Consider the following 14368-nt stretch of genomic DNA (forward strand, 5'->3'; position numbering starts at 1 on the left):
CTAAATAATGCCTATTCACTCTCGAATTGAAAAGGTCCAAGTTATAGCGTTCGGGGAACAAGTCTGCAGGCAGGGAATTCCACTCCCTAGCCGATCGCCATACAAATGTGGAAGCGAAACGCTTCGTGTGAATCCTGGGAATATCCACAACCTAGCCCGCGTCTAGTCTCCCGATGATGGAAAGGGGAAGGCGGAAATTATAGAATTCCATCGCACTCTTCGTCATATATCCTGTAGATCATGCTGAAATCTAGGTATCCTCTGGGTTATGCTGAAAATCAGCGGTTTGCTCCTGAGTGAACAACGACGTTGAGCTATGGTCTTTTTGCACTGCTACTGCACACATACATAACTAAGCCAGGCTGTGCTGCGACTCTGTTTTTTCTTTTTATTATAGTACATATTTTTCTGTTATGTTTTTGTGTCTGTAGATCCAAATGAATGTTTTATTTATCTGTCTATCAAGATACGGACGTCACTTTATTTCCATGTAGACCGATATGAAAAGATAATAAATCTATGATACGTTTTAATAATCCGATTACTGTATAAACAAAACTATAATTTGATAACTAGGTGATTACAAAGTAATAATTAATTGAATTTGAGACAGACATGAAAATATCAATTTAAATAATATTCTACTTGAATGCAGCTGTACCTGGAGTTCATTACACAATATTCTTAGGTGCATCTTAGGTGTATCCAACGACTATATAGATAGTCGTTGGGTATATCGTATATTTTTTGTGAAACTGTTATTTAATAGTAAATACCTAAACCGTTTGATATAGGTACAAAACAATTTTTACCGCTTCTCGCGTGTCTCGTCTATTTAAGGAATTAATAAAAAGATTTGTAAATAACAGTAAATCCGTGAAATAAAAGAATTCGCGTTCTTTTATCACAAACTTTCTTCTTCTACCTTCTATATTTTCATGTATTTCTAATAATTATTTACGTATACTCGTATATCTATTAGATTCTCTAAAGTAAAAAAAAACCACTTTAGTAGATTTCATAATTGACTATTTATAAATCAGTCGTAACGAAACAAATGACTGTTTGTGACCTTCAAATTTATATGAGATGCTACAATCTGCTGTACGCCACATCTCGACGCGACTGTGCAGTAGATAAGACCATAATTAGCTCGTCCCTTTATTTGTTTAAGAAATAGTCGGAGCGTTGTAGCAAGTTGCGATTCACGTACTTTCAGTTCAATGTTATGGGTATAATGGTCTTTTTAATTTAGTTGTGTCATATGCAGGCAATGCTGCTCATGAGTAATGAATGTTGGCAATCAGTTTCAGCGTAACGTGGTTAAAATACGTAAAATAGGTTTCATTGTGTTTGTGAAGTAACGCTGGGTTTCTTCAACACAGTAAGTATAAAATGTTTCCTTTTATAATACCTACAGTTATTTAAATAAAGATTTCTTTGTTTAGTCAACAGTTTGTATTGAACAGTGCGAGGTATTGGATTATTGATTAGTAAGTAGCCTTTGGGTACATAGCGAGTTTTTTGTTTTAATATAACTGTGATGTGTTGATTATCTAAACACCAGTAAAAACCGTCGTTAGTAAGAAACAATTAAAAGATCTATTAACTCAAAAAGATAATCTTTTTGCGAACTATTTCTGGACAAAACAGTCCTTACTCGAAAATATGAAATTATCTTTTCTCTTTAATTTTTAAATATACTTGGCAAGTAGGAAACTGCTTAGATGTCTGTAATAAACTTTAACCTGTACATACATTTTTATAATCGCATACGGGAAGTGAAGTAATTCGTATTTCATTGATTTTTAAAAAAAGAACTTTTCAAAAATATCGAGTTAATACACTATTGTATTAACTGTGCTATATTCGTCGGAGATAGTGCAAATCCACATATGTAGCGTTGGCAAAAGGCGCGTACCTATCTGCACAAACCAAGTTTCTACAGGAGAGGGATTTAACGTTATTACTTTGTTATTTCAATGGTTACAACTTTCATTGTTGCACAGTAAGCATTAATTTATGTTGTCTACGGACTGGTATCAATAGATTCCCGTAAATCATGCTAATTTGGTTGCCACGACATATACGCGGATTTGATTTGAACCATATTTGAACACTAAATGACCGAAATGGAAACTCATAATCAAATTCTAGTTACGCGTAATCGCACTGTCCCCGATGATAATATATGATCATTTATAAGCAGATTATGTAACTATGTACCAAGGTATGTAGCTATAGATGGCCTTATTTAGATTTCTATGATATTTATACAAATTGTTTCCATGCTTTACTTCCATCTAAGTGCATATCTTTAATTATATATTAATTACGCAGTTTTTTTACCAAGTTATTTTTATTATATTCACCTGTGGTTACAAAGCAAGACAAGTATATTTTGTCCTTACAAATCAGAATTACTTTAAGTATAATAAAACAAACCGTAAAAAACTGAATTCTTTTGTCTTTAATTTCTTTATTGTTAAAATTATTATAACGATTCTAGCGCTTGAAAATACAGTAACATATGAATATTGGATTGGCTAAGTATTATTTACTGGAACGTCAAGGAAATTATACACATAATGTGGATAAATACCTTGTTTTGAAATATACGCGCGTCGTCGTCGACACGTATAAAACACACCGTGACTTAGTCCCGTGCGCGTTAAAACTATTTTTAAATATGTTGGTGCCATATTTCAATATTTAGTATTGAGTGATACTAAAAGAAAAAAAAAATTGTGTTCATTATTTTTTCACCAAAAATTACAAGGTTATATATATTTTGAATTTGGAAGGTTGTTAAAAAGTCATTACATTAGATGTGTGTAACTATTTTTGATTAGTTATACCTACACACATCAAAAAAAGTTTGCGATCACTTCGAAAAACTGAAATCTTTTTTGTTACTGTAGATTATATTATGATTTTTTCTTCTTTTTAGATTCTTTATTTAAAAATAAATTAGAACATAAAACAATGACCCCGTTCAATTGTTTTTTCATATAAAAAGGCTTTCAGTCCTAGCTTACGCTCATTCAGAAATCTGATTTACTCAATTATAAGCGATTCAAGATATTTTTCGCGGAAAGTTGTGATTGAAAAAATGCCAAGAGGATTATCAGAGGTTTTACGAGCTAGAATAGTAACTTTGAGGGAAGAAGGATACACCACGAGAGTAATAGCACGCAGACTTGCTATATCCCAATCCTGTGTCGTGGCTACGTTGCAGAGGTATCACGGAATGGGGAATTTAGCTGACCGACCCCGCAGCGGTCGCCCAACTGTTTTGACAGCTGCCCAAAAGCGCTATATTAGATTGCTGGCAGCCCGTGATCCAACAATCAACGCCACTAAAATAAAAGCAGAAGTCAGGGCCGCCTCTGGGCTTGAAGTTAGCACGCAGACCGTTCGCAATTGCTTGCACCAGGCTGGATTACGAGCACGGAGGTCTTGGCGAGCTCCGCTCAATTCCCGGCAACGTCAACAACGAAGATTGCAGTGGGCTAGACTTCGGCAAAATGAAGAAGGTGAGGACGAAAACATTTGGCAAAACTGTCTCTTCATTGACGAATCCCGAATCAGCACTCATCCAGATAACCGACGTGTCCGTGTCTGGAGAAGACCAGGCGACCGTGAAAGACAAAGAACTGCCACTGGAACAGTTCAGCAAGGCGGAAAATCGGTGTCCTTTTGGGGTGGCATTATGATTGGAGCTAGAACGCCTTTGATCCCGTATCGGGGCTTCATGACAGCAGACATGTACAAAGCAGTTGCTATTGATGATATCGTCAGACCATTCCGAGTAAACCATGGGCACCAATTTTTACTGGTCGATGATAATGCGCCCGCACATCGAGCTCGACGAGTCAATGCTGCTCTTCAAGAATACGATATCACACGATTAGACTGGCCTGCCGGCTCGCCCGACTTAAACCCAATAGAGCACGCGTGGGATGCTCTTAAACGAGCAGTATGGAACTGTGAGGCACGTCCCCAGACAGTTCCAGAGCTCAGGGAAGCCGCTATTGAAGAATGGGATAGGTTACCCCAGGAAATGCTGGATAACTGGTTCCTCAGCATGCCCAGGAGGATCTTCGCATGTATTCGTGCCAGGGGAGGAGTTATTTTATATTGAATTCACACCTTTTAATAATAAATTGTTGTTTAAGTTTAATTAAACAGTCTTTTTCTTTCTATGAAATTTCTATCACTATTACATTATGATTAATGGCTCAATTTTTTAAAATAAATAATAAAAAATAGTTTTATATTTTAATTTCAAACAGGGTATTCCTATTTAAAGAAAGCATACAACATAGATTTTATCTTGATAAAGTTAAAGTTAAAGAATTATAGGAGCTTATGCTATTGATCGCAAACTTTTTTTGATGTGTGTACTTCTCAGGCCATTTTCGCGCTGATTGAACCTATTAGGCACTATAACTACCTAGTCGTAACTGCTGGAGGCAGATAGTAGTAAACTGGTAATGTAAATTTGTTGTATGTATTTTTTTATAGTATCAAGTGACAAGACGAACAAGTTGTGCACCTGATGGTAAGCTACACGCCTGTCCATAACAGTTGCAGTGCCACTCAGAGCTTTAAATCTAGCGAACATCTAAGGGGCACTGCCACTGCGCCCGTCACCCTGGGACATAAGTGCATGTGCCACCCTGAGATGTAAGTTGACAAGTCCCATGTTCCTGTATATCACCAGCACCCTTAAGGACTATCCACACATCAGGGCCGTGTCCGGGACGTGGACGGGGCGTGCTAGTTTGTAGGAACTGCGGGTCCGTCCCGGCGCCAGATTGGACACGGACATGTGTGAACGAGTTCATACAAAATAAACGCAACGATATTTTTTTGAGCCCCTGACGGAGCACGGCCCCACGGTTCACGTCCCGGGCACGGCCCGGATATGTGTCGATAGACCTTAACCCTTCAAAACTGGAACACAGTAATTCTGACATTACTGCTGACGGCAGAAATAGGTAAGAAGCTCTACTGCTACAAAAATGTATACATTCAATTAAGTAGAAATACCATAATCGTACCTTAGGGTAGCCTGGTTTAACACGACACACTTAAGGTTTGAGACGGTCCAGAATGAAAACAAAAAGTGTTAGAAAATCAGCTATTGCTTTATTTTATAATCTACTTATCTGACTCTTACATACTAACGTGAAAAGTAGTTATATTTAATAATGTGGTTGTAATTGATAAAAAGTGCAAAATGGGATTTGCGTACTCTGACACTGTACTATGGGTAAGAGTACGCACGTGTGTCGGCAAGAGTACGCAACACCTTTTTTGATAGGATTTCGTTTATCGGTTGCACGAATCACCTCCATACCTTCCTGGTAATGTGATTTTTTGTTTTCGTATGCATGGACCTTTGCTCATGGAGCAGAGCTGTGAAGAGTCTACTTGTGGCACGGACATACCTCAGTTAGTGTGGTGGTGGTGTTTTAAATCTTCAAAAATACTAGACTCTCGCAAAAGGTTTCCGTTGATTTAGAACGAGGCTTACCGGCGGAAATTTAATTCAGAAGTACACTGTTCTAAACAAAATGGTCTGAGACTACGCATGTACTCTTGCAATACGTCGAGTTGCGTACTCTTGCATACTTCAGCCATTTCAGAATAAAACTACTACTAACCCCATATGTTGCACGTGACGAGAATCGTTTGCAGTTTGATCTGTAGACGAGTTTTTGGGCGATTTGATACAAAGATAGTTTTAAAAAAATATGCTTGGTTTCGTCTCAGCAAAAATTTTAAATTACCAAAAATTTTTATGCAAATACATAAACATTTTCAGACTTGGGTAGTGTCGTGGTTTCCAATATTTTTTAAATATTTTTCCGCACAACAATCTCCACTTCCTATCACTACAAAATGACACTGAACTTAGTTGCGTATTGTAAATAACTTCTCGGCAATGTACATTGCGTAGACCAAGCTACCCTATTGTTTACCTATTTTAGTGTTATAGATTTAATGCATAATTTAAAATACTAAAATACATAGTTACAATCAAGATAACTCTACAATTTTTTTCAGCTTCAGTATATCTAGTAAAACATTGCCAAGATGACAATTCGACCTTTACCAAAACCTCTTCAGAAGAAGGCCGAGAAGGAAGTTAATGAGGATCCTAAACGAGTGGCTGCTGACATCACAGCTCTTAGAGAATGGTTGAGCAAACAACCACATCTAGAATCAGTTCAACCATGTAAGAGCATTTTAACATATTCCTGGATATTCTTCGCCTTGAGACAGAATAAAAAAGCATCCTTTCAAACCGTTTCGATTATAACAGCGACATCTATTAATTTCGCATAGAACCATGTGAGGCTTTGCATATTTATGCGCCTGGTTCGACGCGACAGAAGTTTTTAGTTTTCTAGTTTGTATACAAGTATATAGTAAAATCCGATAGATGTCACTTTATTTAAATTTTAATAAAACCGCTATTGCAAACTCAAAAAAAACAAGTTTAATGTGTAAAAATTGAACGTTGAATTTTAAAGATGTGATACTTTTTAGAATAGGTATGCTTATTCCCTATAATAATTGAATCCTTTTGTTTGTATTAACAAAACCATTTTTTTTTCAGCGGACCAATGGTTAATTGCTTTTTTGAGAGGTTGCAAATTTAGTTTGGAAAGAAGCAAGGAGAAATTTGATATGTACTATACCCTAAGGTCCATTGTTCCTGAGTTCTATTCAAATAGAGATCCAATGGATAACAAAATTCAGGAAATATTAAAATTAGGGTAAGTTCTGTAGTAATTAGTAACAATTTAATGAATTTATTTATTGGAATTTAATCTTTAAACTTGCGCAGTGTACATTTTCTGATTTGGAAATATTTACGGGAAGATTTTGTCGGTAAGTCAGTCTGTAGTTTGTGTTTTCTAAAGCGATTGACTGATCTTTAAAACGGTTGTATTATATGAAAGGCTAATTTAATCGGGATGGTTCGAACATGTTCTGTTGTTTAAAGATCACCAGCTCTATTTCCTGTTAGTGTAGGAATCTTAGTCATAAACCGAGTGTATAATGATGGTATAATGACTATAAACACTAATTTTATACTTGTTCGATTGAATTGAAAATGGAAATCCGATGACATTAAAATAATAAAGTAAACTTGATCTGATGTCATAACCAGGACAGTCTGCGCACTACGTAACTTCTCAACTAAGTAGGTACTTACCTTCAGAAGAACTTCGTGTTTGGGCTCATTAAATTGATCTCGACGAGTTGTTAGTTTATTATATTTCTAATTATATAGTCACCATCTAAGCTTTGTATATATAGAAAACTTATATATATATAAAAATTATAGGAAATGAAACTATTTTTCCGGATTTAAATCGCATATATTTGCTTTTCAAACAAACCGACGTTTCGGGCCCTTTACAGGTCCCATGGTCACGGTTGACTGAGACCTGTAAAGGTCCCGCAACGTCGGTTTGTTTGAAAAAACAAATATACGCGATTTAAATCCGGAAATATAGTTTCATTTCCTATGTGTAACAATCGCGAAAACCTAAGAACTCGATATATAAAAAATTATCTTATAGATTTTTTAATTCCACTTTTTTTCTATCGGGTGCTTAAATTTTCATTTAAGGTTCTGTTTCTTTATTGTTGTTATTTATATAATATTTATAATGACCTCAGATCATTACTGTTTCGGTTATTTCAGTGTATTCCTACCAGTAAAAAATTGCAAGGATGACGACTCTACAAGAGTTTGTATAATGAGAATTGGTATATTCGATTCCTCACGATATCATTTGTCGGATCTCATCAAAGTAGCTCTTATGATTTGTGAAATACTGATGCTGGAAGATGACAATTTTACAATAATTGGCGAGGTAAGTAAAGTCATTGACCTACCATTGCGCTTATGGGCTAAATTGCGTTACGTGGGTTGTTTTTTTATAAAAACCATGGACCAAATGGATATCAATGAATTTATCTTTAATATGAAATGTAAATAGCGAGTTCTTAGGTTTTCGCGATTGTTACACATAGGAAATGACACTATTTTTCCGGATTTAAATCGCGTACTTATATTTGTTTTTTTAAACAAACCAACGTTTCGGGCCCTTTACCTGTAAAGGCCATGGTTGACTCAGTCTATACGCGATTTAAATCCGAAAAAATAGTTTCATTTCCTTTATGTAAATAGATGGATTTTTATTTTTGTAATATTATTCAAATATTGAGCTAAGACCTAAAATACTATTTTATACTCCTGCACTTTAATCTGTCAATTATTATTTTATAAACCATACGATCGATATCAGTTTAAAGCTTTTTGATATCTTTATCGTTATTAATGGAATAATCGCCTAGGTACACTTAACGATTGCACCCTGATGTCAGTTGTCATCTAATCGTGGATTATATAGATATTACACTTGAAATATAGATATTAATCTGTCTTGTGTCTTATAGAATTTTATTGACATTAAAGCGTTTTAATGCAATAAGTCAAAGGCAGAAAAATAACATTATTCGTAGAAATAAATATATGTCACATAAAAGAGTTAATCATTTTTAAAATTTCAGGAAATAATAGTAGATCTAAAAGACGTAGGTATAAGTATATTCAGCCAATGGACCCCAGCACTAGCGAAGATATCTATTGCGTGCTTCGAGAAGGCGTTGCCTGTACGTGTTAAAAGCACTCATATTTTGAACACCCCTACGGGCTTTGAACCAGCCTATGCTATTTTGAAGGCATTTCTTGGAGAGAAATTGAAAAAACGAGTATGTTAAAATATTTCACTTCTTAGTATTCACTGAATATTTTATACAGCAATTTATTTACGTGGCTTCCATAGCAAGTTATAGGGTCTAGATAAAACTTATTATTTTCTACATCTTCTTACAAAGTCTGTCTAGTAGGTGCCCGTAACACAAAGGTACGCAGTAGACATTGTAATACAGTGCTTACTATGTATTTTTTTTAAATTCTGATTGGGTACTTATGCCGACTAATTGTTGTGTTTACAGCTTTATGTCCACAATCAGAAATACAAAGATATGCACAAGAGCATTCCCAAAAAGGTTTTGCCTGAAGAATATGGAGGAAAAGACGGTACTATTAAAGAATTGACAGGTAAGCAATGGTATCTTTAGACCAAGTTAATTATACAAAAAGTATTTTCGAAACTTAGCGATCGGAAATTCGTGACTCGTCTGTTTCTATTGTACTTGTACCGAATTTTTAAGATTGGAACGTAGACAGCGACTTGTTCCTTGAAGAAAAAATAATGTATTTATGTTAATAAAGTGATGTTTCGACTTGTAACTTTACTTATGTACTTTTATATTCAAAGTTAGTAAGAGGTATAAAATATGCAATATACCTATAAGTTGGAGTCATGTTGTGATGAATATATTCGTTGGTTGGTACCCAATACTATTACGTTTTTTACATTAAAAGGAAAATTGTTCTAGGCTAATCATGATTTGTGTTCTTTTGGCTCTCTTGTAAAACTACTAGCAGCCGAAGTAGTCATTTCTGATTCTATCTACTTTTTTACAGAATACTGGAAGGAAAAGGTGGAGAACTACCGCGATTGGTTTGTTCAGGAGGAAACTGCACGATCTGACGAATCAAAGAGGCCTGAGAAGCCTAGAACTTCATCAGATCTGTTCGGTGTGGAAGGCTCCTTCAGAAAATTGGAAGTTGACTAATATGAAATTCTAGAAATATTGTTAGCTTTAAATGTGTTATTGTTTAAGAAATCTTTGAAATGTTGTTCATTTTTATAAGAAAGATTTGTATAATAAAAGAACAATAATTGTAGGGCAAGCTAAGCATTTCATTATTAAGCCGGGCACTCATAAGGCACGTGACAGATACTGTAACGAGGTTCTACTGTACGCATGAAACAATCGCCACTTATTAGAATGAGAACCTGGTTATCATCGGCTCACTGCGAACCGTACGCGTTCCGCTCGCAGGAACCTCGCAAACCACGTACACAATATAATTTTTGGTAACATGACATGCAACAGTTACGGTTATAGCTCACTAATGAGTACCCGGCTTTACCTACCTACCCCCTAACTCAATACTTCTCTCGCAGTGGTTATTAAATAAAAATGCTCTTGAAATAAAGTTGGGCGGGTTGTATCAAGAAATAATATGTGGGTACGGAACGGTGGCTGATGCGTGGAAGGGAATACTGTGGGAGTGAGAGGAGAGGGGCAAAGGGAACGGGGGAAGGGGAGTACGTGGCGATGCACGCAAGGCGTGAGAGACAGTTTTTGGGTGTGTAAAAACTATAAAACGGTGAAGGTGTTCAATAAAAGGCGTGAAGTGTTAATTAAACTGCTCGTTTCATTTGGAGGCCCATTAGTATCAATCCCACAAATATATGCTATGAAATAATTAACCAACGACTAATACACTGTTTCAGATTTATTGAACTATTTATTATTTTCTGCATTGTTAACCGACTTCAAAAAAAGGAGGAGGTTCTCAACTCGACTGAATGTTTTTTTTTTGTATGTATGTTACGCGATAACTCCGGTATTTGTGAACCGATTTTCATGATTCTTTTTTTGTTGGAAAGAGGGTCCCTCCGTAGTAGTCCCATTTCATTTTGAAGAAAATCATCCACCTCTAAGGGTGGCTGATCACGCATGAACATTCATTTTTATAAATAGCGCCTAAATTTTACTTAAGGAGCAATTATTTTAATGGTTGGTTTTGCTATTCTCATATTCAAGGCGAGTTTTCTCTCTCTATATTCATTGAGTAGTGAGAACTGATTTTTATAAACTCCTGTGTCAAGTCCTGTATAGTGGCGAACTAGGGGATATTTCAATAAAACTTGGCAAATAGATGTAATTCCACATATTTTTGAGGTCGGTTTTTTAGTACTCTGTACTGAGATTATAATATACCCTAACGTCAACATAGTGTTCTATAGATCAACTTCTGTGTTGTAATAATTACAACAACTAGATTCCGTGTAATACAATCTGAGTGTAGTTTCCCTATCGTCTTTAATATTTTTCTTTTGTCACAGTTTGGCACTTTTAAGCTCTATAATTTTACAATTGAATATTTTACCATAGCCTCCTCAGACCAAAGCTAAGGCATCAAGACCGTGGAACAATTGTTCAGGCTAGCTCTGGACAAAGAAAGATTTAGAAAACTGACTACCGACCTTCAGTAATGGAGAGGCACTAGAAGAAGAAGAAGGAATAACATTGTCTGGGTCTGAACCACTTCACAATATTATCATATTATGTTCGTTTTACACTGGGCCGGAGGAGAATAGACTTAATTAACATGGTGACATTTAAGCTTAATTATCTAAAATCACAGAAAGAATTGCACAATTTTGGCTTTGTAGAACTGTATTTTTATGCTCTTTTGCAAATTTTGTGCATATTTGTTTTGATAAACATATTTTAGTGTAGATCCTAGGTGTAGATAGTACTTAAATATGAGCTAGAAATTTGTATAGAGAATATTTTGTTTTTTTTTTTGCAAATAATAGGGCCTGTATAATACGAAATTGCCGCTCTAAGATTAAGATAATTCATACAAAGAAAAATGATTTCAAAAAATAACATTTATTTAATCAAAATGCGCATCCATGATATTAATTTTTTTATATCTATGGTATTAATACACGTAGAATAATGGGAACGGAAACTCACATAGACCTGGTACTCATGTTCGACTGCTTATCAGGAACTAAATTGCTTTCCTTGTATTGATGATGATAATTATCTAAAATGCGGAAAAGAGCTGGTGCTAGAGTCTAACTAGGTTATCACTGTTAAAACAAAGAAGTGTGAAAAGAGTGTTAACAAAGTACCTATTTAGTGCGTAATAATTTGAAATAGGAAATATTCACGTGATCGTATGATCGTACACGTTATGTACACGTGTACATAACGTGTACAAATTTAGTATGAAAAAAACTTTTTATTAATGTTGACGCAACTCTGCTAACCCGATTTTTTCGTACGATTCCCGATTTTTTATTGTATGCAATGAAATGATCCTTACATGAAACTGAGTCGATCAGCACTAAAAAAAATTGATAAATTTTATTCATTTTTATGGACAACTCACATTTGACCAAATAATTGACTATGCCATTATATTTTTATTCAATTAAAAGAAAGTTTTTTTACTTTAATTGTATCAGTTATGTCATCTCTTAACTTATTGTTACCTCTTAAAGTAGTTTAAGCCTCTTTACGAATGTCATATTAAATGTATGGGAGCGTTTAATGCTAAAATTTTGGATAATTCTAGTTTTATTTTTAAAAAGTTATTTTTGTCGATTTACTCATTAGGTAACGTACTTTCGATATCAGCTTAAAGCTTTTTGATATCTCTTATATTTATGGAATAATCGCCTGGGCACACTGAACGATTACATCATGTATATACGATACGCATATCGTTATTTCTTTAGGTAAATAAGAAGACCATTTATTGTACAAAAATAATCCAATAAAAAACTCCAACTACATAAAAACAATTTTGTTTTCCGAAGTAACTATAAAAACTAACCACAATAAAAAATAAGCGCCATAAACCTTTTACTTTAATCCATGCTTAAGGGAGTCACCACACATATTAACTCGGCTTGAGCCGGTCTTAAAAGCTTAAGTCCATGTGTAACAAGAGCGAAAAAGACGTTCCACGTTTCACTGAACTAGACACCTTCGAAACGCACTACACTGGACTAAGATTTTTCTGACCGACTTAATGCGATCTCATGTTGATACTTATGGTGACTCCTTAATATGGCGGAAAACGAATAGGAAGGAACCGTATTCTTGTACTATACTCTTAGGGGCGCAAAAGCACATGCACCATGTGATTGAAAACATCTGTGTTCTTTATTATTTAGCTCGGGTCCTTAATATCATATTTCGTTTAAGACCATACCATGTCATGCGTAACAAATTACAATACGATTGAATAGAAATTAATATGATAAAATAGGAACGTGTATGTATTTAATTTGATAAAATTATAAAAAGGTTTAATTAATTAATTGAGATGTTTGATTACAATTAAACAGACGAACAATATTAAACTAAAACGCATATGTCCCCGGCACATCAACTGCTACGATGGATATTTTTGAAGATGTAGCAGATACTCTTTGAGCAATTTTTTTAATACAAACAACGATGAAGCATTTCTGATTGGCGTTTTTTAAGTTCACATGGGGACGAATAACTTTTAGAATACATACATTATCATCATAATTCAACATCGACTTCTTTACAGTCTTACTTAACCTTTGTTTAAAAGAATCGAAATTAGTTTATTGAAAGAATTGTAACAAAGTGGGAATTATATATCGTCTTGGCCTCACGTTCCATTCATTTTGTGGTCAGACACTCGGGCGACTTTGTGAAAGCTCAGGGTCTACACTCGACGTTTTCATATCTCTTTAGTGGTCGGGGTTTTGCCTGTTCGTCTTTTGGCTGTTTCAGTTTCAAGTGGCAAGACGTTCTTTGTCATATGATTGTCAACCCTACGCATAACGTGACCTTACCAACGTAGGTAATCGGTTTTCCCTTCGTTTTTCCTGTATTCGTGCCACTTTAAATGGCCTTTGAATAAATTTGTTTCTACTTTAGCCTAACAGGGCATCGCCTCCTGCCTAACTCAAATATGTGCATTCCGATTACATACGTAGGATGTCCATTAGTATTATAATATACAAGTTATCGTGTCAAGCAATACACGGCAAGCTAAGTGTTTCGTAATTTCATTACAACAAAAATTTTTCGATTGTTATCATAGAAAAGGAAAATTATTCGTTTTTCAATATAAATAGCTTATTTTGCAAAGAACAATTATAATGCCTGGAAATATTTATTTAAAATGTAATGCACATAGTAAATTATATGTATATTTTTATGTTATTAACTTCAAAAATTACAAAATAACCAAAAAAGTCTTTAGGTAGTTTTTTTCTCAAAATACTGTTTTTTAAGTAAAGTGTATTGGTTTAACACGGTTGACATTAATCTTTAATCTAAATTGGCACTCGAGTATCCCACACTGGAGTAGGTACTCCAACTGTATTCCAATCTATTTCATCTAGCCCACATTTTTACTATTAGTGATATTCTTGTTAATAGCGGCAGAGACGGAATAAAAAGAAAGTTACAATTTTTATTTATTATTTTGATTTTTCTGTTTCAGACCCAGTATTTTATAAAATTTGGTGAAAATGGCATTCCTACCTCTTCCAAAACATTTTGAATGGTAGTAAAAGAAGCCAATAAGGACCCTAAACATGTGGCTGCACTATGTATATATCACAGATAA

The 14368-nt window shown here is 34.8% G+C and overlaps 1 protein-coding gene across 2 annotated transcripts; it reads left to right on the forward strand.

Moving 5' to 3' along the window:
• The first annotated feature begins 4423 nt into the window (after nucleotides 1-4423).
• On the forward strand, nucleotides 4424-9841 carry LOC113236345 (retinol-binding protein pinta-like). Of its 2 annotated transcripts, none has more exons than XM_026472389.1 (7): nucleotides 4424-4493; nucleotides 6076-6247; nucleotides 6632-6791; nucleotides 7730-7901; nucleotides 8602-8802; nucleotides 9049-9154; nucleotides 9584-9841. In XM_026472389.1, exons 2-7 carry the CDS (start codon nucleotides 6106-6108, stop codon nucleotides 9733-9735), a joined length of 933 nt encoding a protein of 310 aa, XP_026328174.1. In that variant the 5' UTR covers nucleotides 4424-4493; nucleotides 6076-6105; the 3' UTR covers nucleotides 9736-9841. The 2 variants fall into 2 exon arrangements, with proteins under 2 accessions (XP_026328174.1, XP_026328171.1); XM_026472386.1 differs by lacking the exon at nucleotides 4424-4493 and adding an exon at nucleotides 4654-4689.
• Nucleotides 9842-14368: the final 4527 nt, after the last annotated feature.

The sequence above is a fragment of the Hyposmocoma kahamanoa genome, unplaced genomic scaffold (assembly GCF_003589595.1).
Source record: "Hyposmocoma kahamanoa isolate Upper Pololo Valley unplaced genomic scaffold, ASM358959v1 102, whole genome shotgun sequence".
Lineage (NCBI taxonomy): Eukaryota > Metazoa > Arthropoda > Insecta > Lepidoptera > Cosmopterigidae > Hyposmocoma > Hyposmocoma kahamanoa.